Here is a 23,706-nt window from a genome sequence, read left to right as displayed (position 1 = left end):
GGGAGGGGCTGCGAGGGAGGGGGCAGCGGCTATAAGCGCCGGGGCGGGGCTATAAGGGCCGGGGCGGGGCTATAAGGGCCGGGGCGGGGCCATAAGGGCCGTAGGGAGGGTCGTGGGGGGGCTAGGAGGGGCTGTAGGCCTGGCGGAGGGATACGGGAAGGGAAGGCGCGCGCGGCGCGGAGGGATACCTGTGAGGAGGCCGCGGCGGCTCCCGGCGCTTTCCCGCCTCTCGGCTGCCCCTGGCGCGCGGCGGAGGGCGGCCCCGGCGGCCAGCGCGCATGCGCGGGGAGGAGGCGGGGGGGCGGAGCCAGCGGAGGCAGCGGCGAATGCCGGGAGGGGGCGGAGCCAGCGGCTCAGGAAGCGGCGCATGCGCCGGGGGGGCGGGGCCAGCTGAGGGAATAGCGCGGGCGCACAGAGGGGGCGGAGCCAGCTGAGGGCCTGGCGCATGCGCGGAGGGGGCGGGGCCAGCGCGATCATGTGACCCACAGGCGGCCATGCTGGAGGAATCACGTGACTCCCCCCCCCCCCCCGTGACGGTGCGGGACAAAATGGGTGAAAAACCGGCCTAAACGGGGGCTTAAGGGGGAGGGGCTGCTCTCGGGGGGGGTGGGGCCCGGGCGCGCCCCCCCCCGCGGTGCTCCGGCCCCCTCCCCCCAGCTCCGTGTGGGTCACAGCCCCACAGCGGCGACCCCCACATCCCCTCCCCCCCCCAATCCCCTCCCCGGGGGGGGGGGGGCAGGAGGGGGCGGGGCCTCGGGGTCCTCCCCTCCCCCCCCCGCACCCTACACACCCCCCCCCCCCCCAAAATAGAGCCAAAGGCGCTGGAGCAGTTCGTTACCGGCGAAACTCGTTATAATTAATTAACAACGTGGGGGAGGGGGGAGGGAGCGGGGGGGGGGCGGTGACGCACCCACTCCCCCCTGGGGGGGGAGGGGCGGGGCGGCGGCGGCGGGGGAGGGGCGGGGGGAGGGGCAGACGGCATCCGTGGCATGCGGGGGGCGGGGGAGGGGTCAGGCCAGCGCCAGCACTGCGGGGGAGGGGGGCAGCGTCACCGTCATGGGGTGACACCCAGTGTCCCCCAGTATCCCCCAGTGTCCTCCCAGTATCCCCCAGTGACCCCCACTAACCTCCCACTGTCCCCCAATGACCTCCCAGTATCTCCCCAGTGACTTCCCAGTATCTCCCCAGTGCCCCCCAGTATCCCCCAGCGCCCTCCCAGTATCCCCCAGTGATTTCCCAGTATCTCCCCAGTGCCCCCCAGTATCCCCAGGGCCCGCCCTCCACATCCCCAGTGGCCTCCCAGCCCCCACCAACCCCGCCCCCTCCCTGCTCAGCCCCGCCCCTCCCCTCAGCCCCGCCCCCTCAGCCCCACCCCCGCTTAGTCCCACCCCTCCTTCTCACTCAGCCCCGCCCCTCTGCTCAGCCCCACCCCTTCCCACTCAGCCACGCCCCTCCCCACCCAGCCCCGCCTCCCCACCCCCAACACCCCGCTTAGCCCCGCCCCTCTGCTCAGCCCCGCCTCTTCCCACTCAGCCCCGCCCCTCCCCACCCAGCCCCGCCTCCCGCCCCCTCAGCCCCAGCACCCCGCTCAGCCCCGCCCCTTCCCACTCAGCCCCGCCCCTCCCCACCCAGCCCCGCCTCCTGCCCCCTCAGCCCCAGCACCCAGCTCAGCCCCGCCCCTTCCCGCTCAGCCCCGCCCCCTTCCCGCTCAGCCCTGCCCCCTTCCCGCTCAGCCCCGCCTCCCACCTCCTCAGCCCCACCACCCTGCTCAGCCCTGCCCCCTCTGCTCAGCCCCGCCCCCTTCCCGCTCAGCCACGCCCCTCCCCACCCAGCCCCGCCTCCCGCCTCCTCAGCCCCAGCACCCAGCTCAGCCCCGCCCCTTCCCGCTCAGCCCCGCCCCCTTCCCGCTCAGCCCCGCCTCCTGCCTCCTCAGCCCCACCACCTCGCTCAGCCCCGCTCCCTCCCCGCTCGGTCCCCATCCCACCCCGCCCCCTCCCCGCTCGGCCCCGCCCCCGGCCCCGCCCCCGGCCCCGCCCCTCACCGCTCAGCGCCTCCTGCGCGAAATACTTGACGTCGACGTCCTGGTCCTGCGTCAGCTTCTCCAGCACCGGCTTCACCTCGTTCTGCAGCGTCCTGCGGCGGGGGGCGGGGGCACCGGGGTGGGCGGGGCACCGGGTGGGCGGGGCATCAGGGAGTGGACATGGGCATGAGGTGGGCGGGGCACCAGGGGGTGGGCGTGGGCACCGGGTGGGCGGGGCATCAGGGAGTGGACATGGGCATGAGGTGGGCGGGGCACCAGGGGGTGGGCGTGGGCACCGGGTGGGAGGGGCACCAGGGGGTGGGCGGGGGCACCGGGTGGGAGGGGCACCGGGTGGGCGGGGCATCAGGGAGTGGACATGGGCATGAGGTGGGCGGGGCACCAGGGGGTGGGCGTGGGCACCGGGTGGGCGGGGCATCAGGGAGTGGACATGGGCATGAGGTGGGCGGGGCACCAGGGGGTGGGCGTGGGCACCGGGTGGGAGGGGCACCAGGGGGTGGGCGGGGGCACCGGGTGGGAGGGGCACCGGGTGGGCGGGGCATCAGGGAGTGGACATGGGCATGAGGTGGGCGGGGCACCAGGGGGTGGGCGTGGGCACCGGGTGGGAGGGGCACCAGGGGGTGGGCGGGGGCACCGGGTGGGAGGGGCACCCAGGGGTGGGCGGGGGCACCCAGGGGGCACCCGGGGGGTGGGGACGTGGCACGAGGGGCTCATGGGCAATGGGGAAATGAACAGGGCCACTGGGTGTGCTGGTCCGCACTGGTTTGTACCAGTCTATACTGGTCTGTATGGGTTTGTACCGGTCTACACTGATCTATACTGGTCTATACTGGCCCACACTGGTGTGCGCTAGTCTGTACCAATCTATACTGGCCCATACTGCTCTGTACTGATCTATACTGATCTATAGCGGTGTCCACTGGTCTGTAGCAGTCTGTGCTGGCCCGCACTGGTCTGTACCGGTCTATACTGGTCTGTAGCGGCCTGTACTGGTCTGTTCTGGTCTATACTGGCCTGCACTGCTCTGTACCTGTCTATACTGGTCTGTACCAGCCTGCACTCGTCTGTACCACTCTGTACTGGTCTATACTGGTCTGTACCAGCCTGCACTGGTCTGTACTGGTCTGTACTGGTCTGTACCGGCCCGGGGGCGCGTACCCGCTGTCGAGGACGGGCCCGATGCGCTGCAGCGACTTGGCGACGTTGAAGCGGACGTTGGCGACGGCGTCGCCCGCCATGCGCAGCACCGTGGGCAGCAGCTGCTGCGTCGTCACCTCCTGCCCGCACGCCTCCGACAGCACCTGCGCCCGCGGCAGCGCCCGCGGCAGCGCGGCAGCGCCCGCGTCAGCGCCCGCGTCAGCGCCCGCGTCCACGGCAGCGCGGCAGCACCCGCGTCAGCGCGGCGGCGCGCACCCGGGGCACCCCCCGGCCCCCAGGGGGCGCCCCGGCACTCGGTAGCCCCGCCCCCCCCGCCGGGCCTCCTCCCCAACAGCCACCGAGGGTGCCCCGCCCCCAGCCCCACCCACCCCCAGCCCCTCCCATCCCCAGCCCCTCCCACCGGGGGGGACGCCCCACCCCCAGCCCCGCCCACTCCCTCCTACCCCCCCCCCCCCCAAGGGACATCCCACCCTTCCCGCCCCCCACTGGAGGCACCCGCCCCAGCCCCGCCGCCAGGGGGCGCCCTCCCCGCCCCCCCCCCCCCCGCCAGGGGGCGCCCTCCCCGCGCCGCCCCCCCCCCCCACCAGGGGGCGCCCTCCCCGCCCCGCCGCCCCCCCCCCCCACCAGGGGGCGCCCTCCCCGCCCCGCCACCCCCCCCCCCCCACACCAGGGGTTGCTCCCTCCCCGCCGCGCCGCCAGGGGCGCCCTCCCCCCCCCCCCCCCGCCGCCGCCAGGGGGCGCCCCGCACGCACGTTGACGCAGAAGAGCGTGGTCATGCGGTGCAGGTAGTTGGGGTCGGCCGCCATGGCCAGCACGCGCGGCACCAGCGCCGCCTGCGCCCAGCCCGGCCCGAAGCGCTCCACCAGTCGCCGCAGGTTACTGGTGGCCGCCTCGCGGATGGCGTAAACTGGGAACCAGTACGGCCCAGTACGGCCCGCTGAGCGCCCGCCCGGGGCCAGTACGGCCCAGTACGGCCCAGTACGGCCCGCTGAGAGCCGCCCGGGGCCAGTACGGCCCAGTACGGCCTGCTGAGCGCCCGCCCGGGGCCAGTACGGCCCAGTAACACCCACCCGGGGCCAGTACGGCCCAGTAACAGCTCCCAGTAAGCCTCCCAGTGCTCCCAGTTACCCCTTCAGGGGCTCCCAGTTACCTCGCCAGCTCCCGGCAGCCTTTCCCAGTGCTCCCAGTTAGCCCTCCAGCTCCCGGCAGCCTTTCCCAGTGCTCCCAGTAAGCCTCCCAGTGCTCCAGTAGCCCCTCCAGGGGCTCCCAGTAGCCCCTCCAGCTCCCAGCAGCCTTTCCCAGTGCTCCCAGTAACCCCTCCAGCTCCCAGTACGCCTCCCAGTAAGCCATCCAGAGGCTCCTAGTAGGCCCTCCAGGGGCTCCCAGTAACACCTCCAGCTCCTGGCAGCCTTTCCCAGTGCTCCCAGTAACCCCTCCAGCTCCCAGTAAGCCTCCAGTGCTCCCAGTAACCCCTCCAGCTCCCAGCAGCCTTTCCCAGTGCTCCCAGTAAGCCTCCCAGTGCTCCCAGTAAGCCCTCCAGGGGCTCTCAGTAACCCCTCCAGCTCCCGGCAGCCTTTCCCAGTGCTCCCAGTAACCCCTCCAGCTCCCAGTAAGCCTCCCAGTGCTCCCAGTTACCCCTCCAGCTCCCGGCAGCCTTTCCCAGTGCTCCCAGTAAGCCTCCCAGTGCTCCCAGTGAGCCCTCCAGGGGCTCTCAGTAACCCCTCCAGCTCCCGGCAGCCTTTCCCAGTGCTCCCAGTAACGCCTCCAGCTCCCAGTACGCCTCCCAGTGCTCCCAGTAAGCCCTCCCGCTCCCGGCAGCCTTTCCCAGTGCTCCCAGTACGCCTCCCAGTGCTCCCAGTACACCCCGGGGGGGCGCTCACCGTGGTCGACCAGCCAAGCCATGCAGAGCGAGTTCAGCTTCTCATCAAAGAATTCCACGCCCTGCAGAACACACCAGTATAAACCAGTATCCTCCCAGTACAGACCGGGACCCTCCCAAAAGGGACCAGTGCCACCCCAGTATGGCCCATTTCACTCCCAGTCCCTCCCAGTGCCCCTACAAAAGACCAGGCCGCTCTCCCAGTGCCTCCCAGTATCCTCCCAGTGCCTCCATAGCAAGCCATACTGGTCTCCAGTCCCTCCCAGTGCCCTCACGGAAGCTCATACTGTGCTCCCAGTCCCTCCCAGTGCCCCTATAGAAGCCCCTAACACGCTCCCAGTTCCTCCCAGCACCTCCCAGTCCCTCCCAGCGCCTCCCAGTTCCCCTATAGAAGCTCCTATCACCCTCCCAGCGCCTCCCAGTTCCCCTATAGAAGCTCCTATCACCCTCCCAGTGCCCCATAGAAGCCCCTAACACGCTCCCAGTCCCTCCCAGTGCCCCTATAGAAGCCCCCAACACCCTCCCAGCGCCTCCCAGTCCCCCTATAGAAGCCCCCAACACCCTCCCAGTCCCTCCCAGTCCCCTACAGCAGCCCCTAACACCCTCCCAGTGCCCCCACAGAAGCCCTTAACACCCTCCCAGTCCCTCCCAGTGCCCCTACAGAAGACCCCAACACCCTCCCAGCGCCTCCCAGTCCCCCTATAGCAGCCCCCAACACCCTCCCAGCGCCTCCCAGTCCCTCCCAGTCCCCCTATAGCAGCCCCCAACACCCTCCCAGCGCCTCCCAGTCCCCCTATAGCAGCCCCCAACACCCTCCCAGCGCCTCCCAGTCCCTCCCAGTCCCCTACAGCAGCCCCCAACACCCTCCCAGCGCCTCCCAGTCCCCCTATAGCAGCCCCCAACACCCTCCCAGCGCCTCCCAGTCCCTCCCAGTCCCCCTATAGCAGCCCCCAACACCCTCCCAGCGCCTCCCAGTCCCCCTATAGCAGCCCCCAACACCCTCCCAGCGCCTCCCAGTCCCTCCCAGTCCCCCTATAGAAGCCCCCAACACCCTCCCAGCGCCTCCCAGTCCCCCTATAGCAGCCCCCAACACCCTCCCAGCGCCTCCCAGTCCCTCCCAGTCCCCCTATAGCAGCCCCCAACACCCTCCCAGCGCCTCCCAGTCCCCCATAGCAGCCCCCAGCGCCTCCCAGTCCCCCTATAGCAGCCCCCAACACCCTCCCAGCGCCTCCCAGTCCCTCCCAGTCCCCCTATAGCAGCCCCCAGCGCCTCCCAGTCCCCCTATAGCAGCCCCCAACACCCTCCCAGCGCCTCCCAGTCCCTCCCAGTCCCCCTACAGCAGCCCCCAACACCCTCCCAGCGCCTCCCAGTCCCCCTATAGCAGCCCCCAACACCCTCCCAGCGCCTCCCAGTCCCTCCCAGTCCCCCTATAGAAGCCCCCAACACCCTCCCAGCGCCTCCCAGTCCCTCCCAGTCCCCCTACAGCAGCCCCCAACACCCTCCCAGCGCCTCCCAGTCCCCCTATAGCAGCCCCCAACACCCTCCCAGCGCCTCCCAGTCCCTCCCAGTCCCCTACAGCAGCCCCCAACACCCTCCCAGCGCCTCCCAGTCCCCCTATAGCAGCCCCCAACACCCTCCCAGCGCCTCCCAGTCCCTCCCAGTCCCCCTACAGCAGCCCCCAACGCCCTCCCAGCGCCTCCCAGTCCCCCTATAGCAGCCCCCAACACCCTCCCAGCGCCTCCCAGTCCCTCCCAGTCCCCCTATAGAAGCCCCCAACACCTCCCAGCGCCTCCCAGTCCCCCTATAGCAGCCCCCAACACCCTCCCAGCGCCTCCCAGTGCCTCCCAGTCCCCCTATAGCAGCCCCCCAACACCCTCCCAGCGCCTCCCAGTGCCTCCCAGCGCCTCCCAGTCTCCAGTCCCCCTACAGCAGCCCCCAACACCCTCCCAGCGCCTCCCAGTCCCTCCCAGCGCCTCCCAGTCCCTCCCAGCGCGCACCAGCTGGCCGGCCAGCAGCGGCATGTACTCGATGATGGCGAGGCGCACGCGCCACTTGGCGTCCTCGGCCAGCTCCACGATGGCGGGCAGCAGCGACTGCGACAGCTGCCGGATGCCGATGACCTCGTTGACGCAGTCGAGGTTGGAGATGATGTTGAGGCGCACCTCGGGGCACTGCGGGGGAGGGGCAGGGCCGGCTGGGGGGCGCCTATGGGGGGGCGCCTATGGGGGGGGACGCATCTATAGGGACGTGGCACCTACGGGGGTGGCACCTATGGGGACGCATCTATAGGGACGTGGCACCTATGGGGACGCACCTATGGGGGGAGGCACCTATGGGGGGAGGCACCTATGGGGACGTGGCACCTATGGGGACGTGGCACCTATGGGGACGCATCTATAGGGACGTGGCACCTATGGGGACGTGGCACCTATGGGGACGCATCTATAGGGACGTGGCACCTATGGGGACGCATCTATAGGGACGTGGCACCTATGGGGGGCGGCACCTATGGGGACACATCTATATGGACGTGGCAGCTATGGGGACGCATCTATAGGACGTGGCACCTATGGGGGGCGGCACCTATGGGGACGTGGCACCTATGGGACGCACCTATGGGGGGAGGCACCTATGGGGGAGGCACCTATGGGGACGTGGCACCTATGGGGACGCATCTATAGGGACGTGGCACCTATGGGGACGTGGCACCTATGGGGACGCATCTATAGGGACGTGGCACCTATGGGGACGCATCTATAGGGACGTGGCACCTATGGGGGGCGGCACCTATGGGGACACATCTATAGGGACGTGGCAGCTATGGGGACGCATCTATAGGGACGTGGCACCTATGGGGGGCGGCACCTATGGGACGCATCTATAGGGACGTGGCACCTATGGGCTATGGGGGGCGGCACCTATGGGGACACATCTACAGGGATGTGGCACCTATGTGGACGTGGCACCTATGGGGACGCATCTATAGGGACGTGGCACCTATGGGGACGTGGCACCTATGGGGGGCGGCACCTATGGGGACGTGGCACCTATGGGGGACGGCACCTATGGGGACGTGGCACCTATGGGGGACGTGGCACCTATGGGGGACGGCACCTATGGGGACGTGGCACCTATGGGGACGCATCTATAGGGACGTGGCACCTATGGGGACGTGGCAGCTATGGGGACGCATCTATAGGGACGTGGCACCTATGGGGACACATCTATAGGGACGTGGCACCTATGGGGGGCGGCACCTATGGGGACGTGGCACCTATGGGGGACGGCACCTATGGGGACGTGGCACCTATGGGGGGCGGCACCTATGGGGACGCATCTATAGGGACGTGGCACCTATGGGGGGCAGCACCTATGGGGACATGGCACCTATGGGGACGCATCTATAGGGACGTGGCACCTATGGGGGGCAGCACCTATGGGGACACATCTATAGGGACGTGGCACCTATGGGGGACATGGCACCTATGGGGACACATCTATAGGGACGAGGCACCTATGGGGGACGGCACCTATGGGGATGCGGCACCTATGGGGGGCAGCACCTATGGGGGACATCTATAGGGACATGTCACCTATGGGGGGCGGCACCTACCTATGGGGGGGCATCTATAGGGACATCGGACCTATGAGGATGTATCTATATGGATGTGGCACCTATGGGGGACAGCATCTATGGGGAGGTAGCACCTATGAGGGAGCATCCATAGGGACATGGCACCTATGGGGTGGTAGCACCTATGGGGGGCATCTATAGGGACATGGTACCTATAGGGAAGCATCTATACAGACAGACATGGCACCTATGAAGTAACATCTATAGGGACATGGCACCCATGGGGGGCGGCACCTATAAGGACATGTCACCTATGGGGGACAGCACCTACCCACGGGGGGGCATCTATAGCAACATTGCACCTATGAGGATGCATCTATAGGGACATGGCACCTACGGAGGACGGCACCTATGGGGGGCAGCATCTATAGGGACGACATGGCACCTATGGGAAGCATCTATGGGGACATGGCACCTATGAGGGGTGGCATCTATAGGGACGTGGCACCTATGCGGTGGTAGCACCTATGGGGGGTATCTATAGGGACGCGGCACCTATGGGACGATATCTACACAGACATGGCACCTATAGAGAAGCATCTATAGGGACATGGCACTTCTGGGTACCATCTATAGGGATGTGGCACCTATGGGGTGGCATCGATACGGATGTGACGCCTATGGGGGGCGGCATCTATAGGGACATGGCATCTATGGGCAGGTGTCACCTATGGGGACGTGGCACCTATGGGAGGTATCTATAGGGACGTGTTACCCATGGGGGGTGGCCCCAAGCCGGGTTCCCAGGGAACCCCCCGGGGGGAGGTGGTGTCCCCAACGTCCCCCACGCGTCCTCGAGGTCCCCCGTGTCCCCCGCGTCCCCAACGTGTCCCAAACACGTCCCCCAGGTCCCCAACGCGTCCCCAACGTGTCCCCCAGGTCCCCAACGCGTCCCCCGCGTCCCCAACATGTCCCCAACGCGTCCCCCAGGTCCCCAACGCGTCCCCCGCGTCCCACACATCCCCAAGGTCCCCAACGCGTCCCCAAGGTCCCCAACGCGTCCCCAAGGCGTCCCCAACGTCCCCAAGGTCCCCAAGATGTCCCCCACATCCCCAAGGTCCCCAACGCGTCCCCAAGGTCCCCAACGCATCCCCAAGGTCCCCAACGCATCCCCAAGGCGTCCCCAAGGTCCCCAACGTGTCCCCAAGGTCCCCAACGCATCCCCAAGGCGTCCCCAAGGTCCCCAACGTGTCCCCAAGGTCCCCAACGTGTCCCCAAGGCGTCCCCAAGGTCCCCAACGTGTCCCCAAGGCGTCCCCAACGCATCCCCAACGTCCCCAACGCATCCCCAAGGTCCCCAACACGTCCCCAACGCATCCCCAACGTCCCCCATGTCCCCAATGCATCCCCAACGTCCCCAAGGTCCCCCATGCATCCCACGCATCCCCAAGGTCCCCAAAGTGTCCCCAAGGTCCCCAAGACGTCCCCAACGCATCCCCAACGTCCCCAAGGTCCCCCATGCATCCCACGCATCCCCAATGCGTCCCCAAGGTCCCCAAGATGTCCCCAACGCCCCCAAGGCATCCCCAAGGTCCCCAACGTGTCCCCAAGGCGTCCCCAAGTTCCCCAAGATGTCCCCCACATCCCCAAGGTCCCCAACATGTCCCCAAGGCGTCCCCAACGCATCCCCAACGTCCCCAAGGTCCCCAACACGTCCCCAACACATCCCCAACGTCCCCAACACGTCCCCAACGTCCCCAACGCATCCCCAACGTCCCCCATGTCCCCAATGCATCCCCAACGTCCCCAAGGTCCCCCATGCATCCCACGCATCCCCAAGGTCCCCAAAGTGTCCCCAAGGTCCCCAAGACGTCCCCAACGCATCCCCAACGTCCCCAAGGTCCCCCATGCATCCCACGCATCCCCAATGCGTCCCCAAGGTCCCCAAGATGTCCCCAACGCCCCCAAGGCATCCCCAAGGTCCCCAACGTGTCCCCAAGGCGTCCCCAAGTTCCCCAAGATGTCCCCCACATCCCCAAGGTCCCCAACATGTCCCCAAGGCGTCCCCAACGCATCCCCAACGTCCCCAAGGTCCCCAACACGTCCCCAACACATCCCCAACGTCCCCAACACGTCCCCAACGTCCCCAACGCATCCCCAACGTCCCCCATGTCCCCAATGCATCCCCAACGTCCCCAAGGTCCCCCATGCATCCCACGCATCCCCAAGGTCCCCAAAGTGTCCCCAAGGTCCCCAAGACGTCCCCAACGCATCCCCAACGTCCCCAAGGTCCCCCATGCATCCCACGCATCCCCAATGCGTCCCCAAGGTCCCCAAGATGTCCCCAACGCGTCCCCAACGTCCCCAAGGCGTCCCCAAGGTCCCCCACACGTCCCACACGTCCCCAAGGTGTCCCCAAGGCGTCCCCAAGGTCCCCAACGCCCCCAACACATCTCCAAGGTGTCCCCCACACGTCCCCAAGGTCCCCAAGGCGTCCCCCACGTGTCCCCAAGGTCCCCAAGGTGCCCCCGCGCGCCCACCTCGTCCTTCAGCTGGGCGAGGAAGAGGGGCAGCAGGTGCTCCACCGTGTTGTCCTTGCCCAGGATGGGTGACAGCCCCATGATGACGGAGGCCAGCGCCGACTTCACGTGCTGGTTGGCGTCCGACACCAGCTCCTGCGCGCGAGGCGACGCCGCCGCGTGGGGACCCGCCCCCCCGGAGCCCCGGGGGGTGGCCCCGGGGTGGCCCGCCACCCCAAAACGGCCCCAGGGTGTCCCCACAAAGTCCCACCACCCCAGGAGCTCCCCAGGGTGTCCCACCACCCAAAGATGTCACCCCCGGGGTGTCCCACCACCCTAGAGGGGTCCTAAAGGTGTCCCCAGCGTGTCCCACCACCCAAAGATGTCACCCCTCGGGTGTCCCACCACCCTAGAGTGGCTCTAAGGGTGTCCCACCACCCTAGAGCGGCCCCAGGGTGTCCCACCACCCCAGGAGGTCCCCAGGGTGTCCCACCACCCAAAGATGTCGCCCCCGGGGTGTCCCACCACCCTAGAGCAGCCCTAAGGGTGTCCCACCACCCCAGGAGGTCCCCAGGGTGTCCCACCACCCAAAGATGTCACCCCTGGGGTGTCCCACCACCCTAGAGCAGCCCTAAGGGTGTCCCCAAGGTGTCCCACCACCCAAAGATGTCACCCCTGGGGTGTCCCACCACCCTAGAGCAGCCCTAAGGGTGTCCCACCACCCCAGGAGGTCCCCAGGGTGTCCCACCACCCAAAGATGTCACCCCTGGGGTGTCCCACCACCCTAGAGCAGCCCTAAGGGTGTCCCACCACCCCAGGAGGTCCCCAGGGTGTCCCACCACCCAAAGATGTCACCCCTGGGGTGTCCCACCACCTTAGAGCAGCCCTAAGGGTGTCCCCAGAGTATCCCACCACCCCAAGAGGTCCCCAAGGTGTCCCACCACCCCAAAACTTCCCCAGGGTGTCCCCATGAAGTCCCACCACCCAAAAAGGTCCCCAGGGTATCCCACCACCCCAGGAGGTCCCCAAAGTGTCCCACCACCCAAAGATGTCCCCAAGATGTCCCCAGGGTGTCCCACCACCCAAAGGGGTCCCCACCTCCATCCAAACCACGTTCCGGCCCCACGCCACCCCCACGGCTGCGTCCCCACGGTCGTTCCCCCCCACCCTTGGCGTCCCCACGGGTGCCACCGCCCCCGGTGGCCCCGTGGTGGCCCCATGGTGGCCCTACCTTGATGCAGGGCAGGATCTGGCCCATGATGACGGCCTCACGGCAGTCGGGCGACAGGTTCTCGCAGAACTCTGGGTGGGGGGGAGGAAGGGGGACAGGGTGGCACCAGCGGGGACACGGGGGCACCCCGAGGGCATGAGGGACCTGGAGATGGTCCCTGGGGACACAAGGGACCACCCTTGGGGACATGAGGGAATGAGGGACCCCAAGGACCGTCCCTGGGGACATGGGGGACCCTCCTTGGGGACATGAGGGAACTGGAGATGGTCCTTGGGGACACAGGGACCATCTCTGGGGACATGAGGGACCCCAGAAACCATCCCTGGGGACATGGGGACCATCTTTGGGGACATGAGGGACCTGGAGATGGTCCCTGGGGACACAGTGACCGTCCCTGGGGACATGAAAGACCCCAGAAACCATCCCTGGGGACATGGGGGACCTGAAGATGGTCCTTGGGGACACGGGGACCATCCCTGGGGACATGAAAGACCCCAGAAACCATCCCTGGGGACACGGGGGACCTGGAGATGGTCCTTGGGGACACGGGGACCATCTCTGGGGACATGAGGGACCCCAGAAACCATCCCTGGGGACACGGGGGACCTGGGGATGGTCCTTGGGGACACGGGGACCATCCCTGGGGACATGAAAGACCCCAGAAACCATCCCTGGGGACACGGGGGACCTGGAGATGGTCCTTGGGGACATGGGGACCATCTCTGGGGACATGAGGGACCCCAGAAACCATCCCTGGGGACACGGGGGACCTGGGGATGGTCCTTGGGGACCTGGGGACCATCTTTGGGGACATGAGGGACACCAAGGACCCTCCTTGGGGACACGGGGGACCTGGAGATGGTCCTTGAAGATCTGAGGACCCTCCTTGGGGACATGAGGGACCCAGAGATGGTCCTTGGGGACATGGGGACCATCTTTGGGGACAAAACAGACCCCAAGGACCTTCCTTGGGGACACAGGGGACCCTGGAGATGGTCCTTGAAGATCTGAGGACCCTCCTTGGGGACACGAGGGACCCTGGAGATGGTCCTTGGGGACACGGGGGACCCTCCTTGGGGACGTGAGGGACCCCAAGGACCCTCCTTGGGGACGTGAGGGACCTGGAGATGGTCCTTGGGGCCACGGGGACCATCTTTGGGGACATGAGGGACACCAAGGACCCTCCTTGGGGACACGGGGGACCTGAAGATGGTCCTTGGGGACACAGGGACCACCCTTGGGGACATGAGGGACCCCAAGAACCATCCCTGGGGACACGGGGGACCATCCTTGGGGACATGAGGGACCTGGAGATGGTCCCTGGGGACAAGGGGACCATCCCTGGAGACATGAGGGACCTGGAGATGGTCCTTGGGGACACAGGGGACCTTCCTTGGGGACATGGGGGACCTGGAAATGGTCCTTGGGGACATGGGGAACATCTTTGGGGACATGAGGGACCCCAAGGACCCTCCTTGGGGACACGGGGGACCCTGGAGATGGTCCCTGGGGACATGGGGACCATCTCTGGGGACATGAGGGACCTGAGGATGGTCCTTGGAGACACGGGGGACCCTGGAAATGGTGCTGGAAGATCTGAGGATCCTCCTTGGGGACATGAGGGACCCGGAGATGGTCCCTGGGGACACAGTGACCATCCCTGGGGACACGAAGGACCCCAGAAACCATCCCTGGGGACACGGGGGACCTGGAGATGGTCCTTGGGGACATGGGGGACCCTCCTTGGGGATATGAGGGACCCCAAGGACCCTCCTTGGGGACACGAGAGACCTGGGGATGGTCCTTGGGGACACGGGGACCATCCTCGGGGACACCAAGGGAGTTGGGAAGGGGGTGGGCGTGGTCCCATCTGACCTTTGACCTTGTGGGAGGCGGCCGCCCGCACTTCGGCCTCGCAGTCCTTCATCAGGCTCTGGAAGGCGCCCACCAGGTCGGTCTTGGTGATCTCGGGGCCAACGGCTCGTTGCAGCTGCGGGTGGGGGGTCAAAGATGTCCCCAAATGTCCCCAAACGTCCCCAAACGTCCCCAAAATCGTCATCCCCCCAAAATATCCCTCCAAAACGTCGTCCCTCTCCAAAAAAATCCTTCCAAAATGGCTTCCCCCGCCTCAACTGCGCCTCCAAAACGTCCCCAGGTGTCCCTGAGCGTCCCCAGATGTCCCCAAATGTCCCCCCCCCCCGGCCAGGTAGCACCCCAAAATGTCCTGCCGTGTCCTCAAAAAATCTCCCAAAGGTCCCTGCGGGTCCCCAGGGGGTCCCCAAGTGTCCCAAAATGTCCCCATGGGGGTCGCCAAGTGTCCCCACACAGCCCCAGACCTCCCCAGGTGTTCCCAAACATCCCCCCAGATGTCCACAAATGTCCCTAAATGTCCCCAAATGACCACAGGTGTCCCCAAACGTCCCCCCAAACCTCCCCAAGTATCCCAAAACGTCCCCAAATGTCCCCAAACATCTGCCAAAACATCCCCAGAAGTCCCCAAACATCCCCCCAAATCTCTCCAAGTGTCCCCAAACGTCCCCCCAAACCTCCCCAAGTGTCCCCAAACCTCCCCAGATGTCCCCAAACGTCCCCCCAAATCTCTCCAGATGTCCCCAAACAATTCCAGCTGTCCCCAGATGTCCCCAAACCTCCCTCAAATGTCTCCTGAAACATCCCTAAATGTCCCCAAATGGCCACAGATGTCCCCAAACATCCCCAAAGCTCCCCAGATGTCCCAAATCGTCCCCCAAGACGTCCCCAGATGCCCCCAAACATCCCCAAATGTCCCCCCAAACCTCCCCAGATGTCCCCCAGAATGTCCCCAAATGTCCCCCAGAATGTCCCCAAATGTCCCCCAGAATGTCCCCCAGAATGTCCCCCAGAATGTCCCCCAGAATGTCCCCAAACGTCCCCCAGAATGTCCCCAAACGTCCCCCAGAATGTCCCCAAACGTCCCAAAACATCCCCAAGTGTCCCAAAACGTCCCCCAAACCTCCCCAGATGTCCCCAAGCGTCCCAAAACCTCCCCAGATGTCCCCAAACCTCCCCAGACGTGTCCCCAAACCTCCCCCCAAACCTCTCCAGATGTCCCCAAACATCCCCCAAAACCTCCCCAGATGTCCCCAAGTGTCCCAAAACCTCCCCCCAAACCTCTCCAGACGTCCCCAAACGTCTCCCAAAACATCCCCAAATGTCCCCAAACCTCCCCCGACGTCCCCCCCCAGCTCCTCCCCACCTCGGTGAACTTGTCGGCCACCATGTACCGGACGCGCCACGATTTGTCTTCGGCCGCCTGCCGCAGCGTCGGCATCACCAAACCCTCCAGCTCCTCCTGCGGCAACAACTGGGCGATGCTGACGCAAGCTTCCACCGCCAACAGCCGCACCGAATCCTGCCGGAAAAGCCGACGGCCGCGGAAAGAACCAGAAAGCTCCGAGAAGGAAGCTCCGCCCCGTCCCCGTCGCCTCCGGCGTTCCCGGATTCTCCTACCTGCTCGTCGGAAGCCAGGTTGGAGAACATGGGGATGATCTCGCTCTTGACGTGCTCCAGCTCCAAGACTTTGGCGAATTCGCCCAGTTTGGAGGCGGCGGCGCGACGGACCATGGGGGTGTCGTCCGAGCAGAGGTTGCGGAAGTATCTGGGGGACGGTGGGACGAGGTTTTGGGGACGTCCCGGGAGATCCGGGGACGCGCTACGGGGTCTTCTAGACCAGGACGTGAGACCAAAAACGGGTCACGTGGCCAACGTGGAGACCCACGGCTGACCGGGAGCGGCTTGAGGGACGTCAAGAATGAGGTTGAGCCACCCAAAGGTGGCCTGGGGACACCAAGGGCAGCTTGGGGACACCAAGGATGGCTTGGGGACACCAAGGGCGACCTCAGGGACGTGCTACAAGATCTACTGGATCAGGTCATGAGGCCAAAAACAGGTCACGAGGGCACCGTGGAGACCCACGGCTGACCTAGAGCAGCTTGAGGGACGTCAAGAATGAGGTTGAGCCACCTCAAGATGACCTAGCCACACCAAGGACAACTTGGGGACAACGCAGATACCTCAGGGATGTGCTACAACATCTACTAGACCAGGTCATAAGGCCAAAAACAGGTCACGAGGCCAAAAACAGGTCACGAGGCCAAAAACAGGTCACGAGGCCAACGTGGAGACCCACAGCTGACCTGGAGCGGCTTGAGGGACGTCAAGAATGAGGTTGAGGCACCCAAAGGTGGCCTGGGGACACCAAGGACACCTCGGGGGTCTCCTTGCCCACACCACAATCAAAAAAACTGGCCGTGGGGCCAACGTGGATCTGACTTAGAGCCACCACAGGTGGCGTGGGGCCACCAGGACCAGCTTGGGGCCACCAAAAATAGCTTGGGGACAACGGGGACACCTCGGGAACACCCCACGGGGTCACCACAACTGTGCCGTGAGCCCAGAAACTGGCCAAGTAGCCAACACGAAGACCCCAGGGCCAACACGGAACTGATTCAGAGCCGCCGTAGCTGGTGTGTGGCCACCAGGACCAGCTTGGGGCCACCAAAGATGGCCCGAGGCTTCCAAAGATGCCTTGGAGAAAACGGGGACACCTTGGGACCATCCTACGGGGTCACCGCAACCGCGCAGCGAGCCCAATAACAGGCCACAGAGCCAACGCGAAGACCCCGGTGCCAACCCCCAACCAGAGCTGAGTCCCACCAAAGTTGCCATGGGGCCAGCAGGAACGGGTTAGGGCCACCAAGGACAGCTTGGGGACAGCAAAACCACCTTGAATACGTGCCACGGGGCCACCAAAACCAAACCAGGAGCCCACTAGTAAGTCAGCAGGCCAACGTGAAGACCCCAGGGCCAAGGTGGAACTGATTCAGAGCCGCTGTAGCTGGCGTGTGGCCACCAAGACCAGCCTGGGGCCACCAAAGATGGCTCAGGGACAACCGGGACAACTCGGAAACGTCCCACGGGGTCACCGCAACCGCGCCGCGAGCCCAATAACAAGCCACGGAGCCAATGCAAAGACCCCGGTGCCGACCCCCAACCGGAGCTGAGTCCCACCAAAGTTGCCATGGGGCCACCAGGAACGGGTTAGGGCCACCAAGGACAGCTTGGGGACAGCAAAACCACCTTGAATATGTGCCACGGGGCCACCAAAACCAAACTAGGAGCCCACTAGGAAGTCAGCAGGCCAACGTGAAGACCCCAGGGCCAAGGTGGAACTGATTCAGAGCCGCCGTAGCTGGCGTGTGGCCACCAAGACCAGCCTGGGGCCACCAAAGATGGCTCAGGGACAACCGGGACAACTCGGAAACGTCCCACGGGGTCACCGCAACCGCGCCGCGAGCCCAATAACAAGCCACGGAGCCAACGCAAAGACCCCGGTGCCGACCCCCAACCGGAGCTGAGTCCCACCAAAGTTGCCATGGGGCCACCAGGAACGGGTTAGGGCCACCAAGGACAGCTTGGGGACAGCAAAACCACCTTGAATATGTGCCACGGGGCCACCAAAACCAAACTAGGAGCCCACTAGGAAGTCAGCAGGCCAACGTGAAGACCCCAGGGCCAAGGTGGAACTGATTCAGAGCTGCCGTAGCTGGCGTGTGGCCACCAAGACCAGCTTGGGGCCACCAAACATGGCTCAGGGACAACCGGGACAACTCGGGAACGCCCCACGGGGTCTCCACAACCACGCCGCGAGCCCACTAACAGGCCACGGAGCCAACGCGAAGACCCTGGTGCCGACCCCCAACCGGAGCCGAGTGCCACCAAAGTTGCCATGGGGCCACCAGGAACGGGTTAGGGCCACCAAGGACAACTTGGGGACAGCAAAACCACTTTGAATACGTGCCACAGGGCCACCACAACCAAACTAGGAGCCCACTAACAAGCCAAGGGGCCAACGTGAAGACCCCAGGGCCAAGGTGGAACTGATTCAGAGCCGCCGTAGCTGGCGTGTGGCCACCAAGACCAGCTTGGGGCCACCAAACATGGCTCAGGGACAACCGGGACAACTCGGGAACGCCCCACGGGGTCTCCACAACCACGCCGCGAGCCCACTAACAGGCCACGGAGCCAACGCGAAGACCCTGGTGCCGACCCCCAACCGGAGCCGAGTGCCACCAAAGTTGCCATGGGGCCACCAGGAACGGGTTAGGGCCACCAAGGACAACTTGGGGACAGCAAAACCACTTTGAATACGTGCCACAGGGCCACCACAACCAAACTAGGAGCCCACTAACAAGCCAAGGGGCCAACGTGAAGACCCCAGGGCCAAGGTGGAACTGATTCAGAGCCGCCGTAGCTGGCGTGTGGCCACCAAGACCAGCTTGGGGCCACCAAACATGGCTCAGGGACAACCGGGACAACTCGGGAACGCCCCACGGGGTCTCCACAACCACGCCGCGAGCCCACTAACAGGCCACGGAGCCAACGCGAAGACCCCGGTGCCGACCCCCAACCGGAGCCGAGTCCCACCGAAGTTGCCAGGGGGCCACCAAGGACGGCCCGAGGCCACCGCAGAGGTCACTCACTGTCGCAGCTCGGCCTTGACGGGGCTGGAGACGCGGGGGTAGCAGACGCTGAAGAGGCCGCAGGCCGAGGTGCGGGAGGTGAACCAGTCGCCCCCCGCCAAGCGCTTCACCAGGGGGACGAAGTGCCCCTCCAGGTCGGGCGGGGCGTGTTCGTGCGACACCGCGCGCAGCGATTCCACCGCCTTGTCCCTCACCACTGTCTCCTCCACCGTGGCCAAGCTCTCCAGCGGGGGCTGCGGGGAGGGGGAGAGGGGGGTGACGGGGTCGCCCCTCAACCGCCACACCCCCACCCCCAAAGCGAGGGTTCTCCTGTCCCCGGCGGCCCCTCCCCCGGGGCGAGCAGCCCCCCGTTCTCTTGATGAACCCAACGGAGATCAGGGTGGGGGTGTCCGGGGGAGGGGGCACAGGGTGACCCCCAAATCTTGATGCCCCCCCACACACACACCCCCCCCACAGCCACCCAGCCAACCCGAGGTTCTCCTGAAGAGTCCAACGTCCCCCCCAAGTCAGCTCGATGTCACCCTTGGGGACTCCAGTGTCCCCCCCCCAGTGACGTGGGGTCCCCAGAGCCAGAGGGTCACCCCCAAATCCTGATGCCCCTCCAAGGACCCCTCAGGTCCCCAAAGTGCCCTCACAAGGAACGCAACCCCACCCAACCAACCCGCCCAACACCCACCCAACCAGCCCGCCCAACCCCGGCCACCCAACCCACCCAATGCCCACCCAACCCACCCAATGCCCACCCAACCAACCCAATGCCCAGTCAACCCGCCCAACATCCAACCAACCACGCCCAACCAACCCGCTCAACCAACCTGCCCAACATCCAACCAACCCGCCCAACCAACCAGCCCAACGCCCGCCCAACCACACCCAATCAACCCAATGCTTGCCCAAGCCAACACCCACGGAACCCCGAGTGCTGCTGGGGTGGGACCCTGGGGCCCGTGTAGGCGTCAGGGGGCACCCAGGCGCCCGGGGGTGGGTCGGTGGGTCCGTACCAGGAGACAGTGGACAAACTCCGGCCCCCCAACCAGGGCGGTGAAGGTGCCGAGCTGCTCCGCCAACGCCAGCAGCACCTCGTCCTCATCGTAGATGGTGTCTGCCGGGACGGGGGGACGCGTTCGTCACCCCCCAGGGCTGTCAATCACCCCCCAGGCCCCAACCACCACCCTCAAACCCCACCCACCACCCCCACGCCAGGCCAACAAAAGGGGAGGGGGGCGGTTTGGGAAGACGGGGGGCGGTTTGGGAAGACGGGGGGCGGTTTGGGAAGACGGGGGGCGGTTTGGGAAGACGGGGGGCGGTTTGGGAAGACGGGGGGCGGTTTGGGAAGACGGGGGGCGGTTTGGGAAGACGGGGGGCTGCCCTCCAGACTTGTACCCCCCTCCCGAACCCGGGGAACCCCCCGGCCCCCCGCCCCGCCACGTACCGGTGAGGAAGGGCAGGAGCTCGCTGCGAGTGCGCTCCACGCCCAGCGCCAGCGCGATGGTCGACAGTTTCTTGATGCTGTTGAGGCGCAACTGGAGCGGGGGACGAAAAATAAAGGGGGGGGGGGGTGTGGCAACATGGGACCCCCCAAGGGGGGCAAAAATCCCCCCCCCCCCGGGGTAAATACCCCCTCCTTGGGGCAAATCTCAGGCCCTGAGGACAAAATGGCGCCTCTGGGGGCAATTAACGCCCCGTGGGGGCAAATAAAGCCCCTCCTGGGGGGGAATCTCTTCCCCCCACCGGGACAAAATGGCGGCCCTGGCGTGTGTGTCGTGTCCCCCCCCCGCCCCCCCGGGGCAGATAAAGCCCCTTCGGGGAGGAGAACTCCACCCCCCGCACCAGGGTTCAACCAATCAGGGGGCTCGTCTCATGGCTCCGCCGCGTTGCGGCGGCAGAGAAAAGCCCTCCTATTGGCTCCGCACTCTCCCTCACCTGCTAAGCCCCCCCCCCGGCCCCGCCCACGCCGGGCGACGGCCAATGGCGGCCGCCGCCGACCGGTCCTCCCACTCCCATTGGCCGTCGCGACTCTGGGGGAGGGGGGTGGAAGGACCAATCCGGGAGCGCCACCCTGCCCCGCCGATAGGGGGCGCCACGGTGTGGGGGGGTGTGTGGGCTAACCTTTACCGGGCCAATCACGGGCTCCCTTATAGAATGAATGAGGAGCGATAACCAATCAGAGCGCGCCTTTCATCCCAAACACTGGCGGGGGGGGGTGGGGGGGGTGAAAATCCCCTCTCCGCCATGTAACGTCGCTCCTCATTAGCCCGCGCCTGGGGGGGGGGGGGGGGCGGACGGGAACGGGGGGACGCAGGCGGCCTCGGCCAATCACCGCGGCCGTTTCATGGCGGCGCCGCGGCGGCCGCCATTAGTCGTAGGACCGGGGCCGCGGCGGACGAGGGCGGCCCACCCCGGGGCCCCAGGCCGGGCCCGGGGAAGGGAACGGGACCCGGTGACCGGTACCTGCACGTCCTCGTTGCGCAGCTCGTCGATGAGGACGGCGATGGGGTAGAGCGAGTCGTCGCCGTCCGCCGCCGCCATCTGCCGCCGCCGCCCCGGTTCTGAGGGGCCGCACGGGGTCGCCCGCCCCGCTCTTGCAGGGTCTCCCGAACCCTCATTGGCCGGCGCTACTCCGAAGCCCGCCCCCCTCCCTCTTCCCATTGGTCCAGGCGCGCAGGGGAGCCCCGCCCCTCCCCGCCAGCCCCGCCCCCTGCGGCCAACTCGGCCGCGCCCTCCGCCTCGCCGCCTGATTGGGCCGCGCGGTTGAGTGACGGCGCGGAGGGGCGGGGCGAGGCGTTGCTGGGCAACGCGGCGCCGCCGTCTCGGATGCTGGGGCCAAACTGGGAGCGCTGGGTCATACTGGGACCCGCTGAGGCCAGACTGGAAGCAAACTGGGACCTGCTGGGACCAAACTGGGCCCCACTGGGAGCCCCTCATCCCATTCCAGGGCCAAACTGGGTCACACTGGGACCAAACTGGGGCCTGCTGGGTCATACTGGGATTCCCTCAGAGCCAGACTGGGTCATACTGGAACCAAACTGGGTCACACTGGAACCAAACTGGGTCACACTGAGACCAAATTGGGACCTGCTGGGTCATACTGGGAGGGAGCCCCTCATCCCATTTCCCAGGGCCAAATTGGGCCATACTGGGACTCCTCAAGGGCAAACTGGGTCTTACTGAAACCAAACTGGGACCAAACTGGGACTGAGATGGATCATACTGGGAGCCCCTCATCCCGTTCCAGGGCCAAACTGGGTCATACTGGGAGCCCCTCATCCCATTCCAGGGCCAAACTGGGTTGCACTGGGACCAAACTGGGACCAAACTGGGTCATACTGGGAGCCCCTCATCCCATTCCAGGGCCAAACTGGGTTGCACTGGGACCAAACTGAGACCAAACTGGGTCATACTGGGAGCCCCTCATCCCATTCCAGGGCCAAACTGGGTCATACTGGGTGCCCCCCATCCCATTGCAAGGCCAAACTGGGTTGCACTGGGACCAAACTGGGACCAAACTGGGACCAAACTGGGTCATACTGGGAGCCCCTCATCCCATTCCAGGGCCAAACTGGGTCACACTGGGACCAAACTGGGACCAAACTGGGTCATACCAGGACCCCTCAGGGCCAAACTGGGACCAAACTGGGTCATATTGGGAGCCCCTCATCCCATTCCAAGGCCAAACTGGGTTGCAATGGAACCAAACTGGGACCAAACTGGGTCATACTGGAACCAAACTGGGACCAAACTGGGACCAAACTGGGTCATACTGGGAGCCCCTCATCCCATTCCAGGGCCAAACTGGGTCATACTGGGACCAAACTGGGTCATACTGGAACCAAACTGGGTCACACTGGAACAAACTGGGTCACAACGGTCACTGGAGACCAAATTGGGACCTGCTGGGTCATACTGGGAGGGAGCCCCTCATCCCATTTCCCAGGGCCAAATTGGGCCATACTGGGACTCCTCAAGGGCAAACTGGGTCTTACTGAAACCAAACTGGGACCAAACTGGGACTGAGATGGATCATACTGGGAGCCCCTCATCCCGTTCCAGGGCCAAACTGGGTCATACTGGGAGCCCCTCATCCCATTCCAGGGCCAAACTGGGTTGCACTGGGACCAAACTGGGACCAAACTGGGTCATACTGGGAGCCCCTCATCCCATTCCAGGGCCAAACTGGGTTGCACTGGGACCAAACTGAGACCAAACTGGGTCATACTGGGAGCCCCTCATCCCATTCCAGGGCCAAACTGGGTCATACTGGGTGCCCCCCATCCCATTGCAAGGCCAAACTGGGTTGCACTGGGACCAAACTGGGACCAAACTGGGACCAAACTGGGTCATACTGGGAGCCCCTCATCCCATTCCAGGGCCAAACTGGGTCACACTGGGACCAAACTGGGACCAAACTGGGTCATACCAGGACCCCTCAGGGCCAAACTGGGACCAAACTGGGTCATACTGGGAGCCCCTCATCCCATTCCAGGGCCAAACTGGGTCACACTGGGACCAAACTGGGACCAAACTGGGTCATACCAGGACCCCTCAGGGCCAAACTGGGACCAAACTGGGTCATACTGGGAGCCCCTCATCCCATTCCAGGGCCAAACTGGGTCGCACTGGGACCAAACTGGGACCAAACTGGGTCATACTGGGACCAAACTGGAACCAAACTGGGTCATACTGGGAGCCCCTCATCCCATTCCAGGGCCAAACTGGGTCGCACTAGGACCAAACTGGGACCAAACTGGGTCATACTGGGACCAAACTGGAACCAAACTGGGTCATAC

The 23,706-nt window shown here is 65.7% G+C and overlaps 2 protein-coding genes across 2 annotated transcripts in view; both read right to left on the bottom strand.

Annotated features, from left to right (window-relative positions):
- Window positions 1–1,010: 1,010 nt before the first annotated feature.
- On the bottom strand, window positions 1,011–21,448 carry PPP2R1A (protein phosphatase 2 scaffold subunit Aalpha; the record flags this gene model as incomplete). Its single annotated transcript, XM_082011989.1, has 15 exons — window positions 1,011–1,027; window positions 2,042–2,133; window positions 3,197–3,339; window positions 3,949–4,103; window positions 5,077–5,137; window positions 7,073–7,246; window positions 11,189–11,323; window positions 12,399–12,469; window positions 14,274–14,388; window positions 15,634–15,789; window positions 15,888–16,035; window positions 18,920–19,152; window positions 19,921–20,021; window positions 20,352–20,442; window positions 21,371–21,448. The coding sequence occupies 15 exons, from the start codon at window positions 21,446–21,448 to the stop codon at window positions 1,011–1,013; spliced, it is 1,770 nt and encodes a 589-aa protein (XP_081868115.1).
- Window positions 21,449–22,690: 1,242 nt separating this feature from the next.
- LOC309414633 (B-cell receptor CD22-like) overlaps window positions 22,691–23,706 on the bottom strand; it is a gene marked incomplete at both ends in the record, with an annotated part of 10,448 nt that continues 9,432 nt past the window's right edge. Inside the window, 1 exon segment of the mRNA XM_082011988.1 lies at window positions 22,691–22,773. Within this exon segment, the coding sequence (XP_081868114.1) occupies window positions 22,691–22,773 (83 nt within the window).

The sequence above is a fragment of the Phaethon aethereus genome (assembly GCF_964289735.1).
Source record: "Phaethon aethereus genome assembly, chromosome: 30".
NCBI classification, from domain to species: domain Eukaryota; kingdom Metazoa; phylum Chordata; class Aves; order Phaethontiformes; family Phaethontidae; genus Phaethon; species Phaethon aethereus.
The sequence above is the reverse complement of the archived record's forward strand: the minus strand, read 5'-3'. Positions and strand labels throughout refer to the sequence as shown.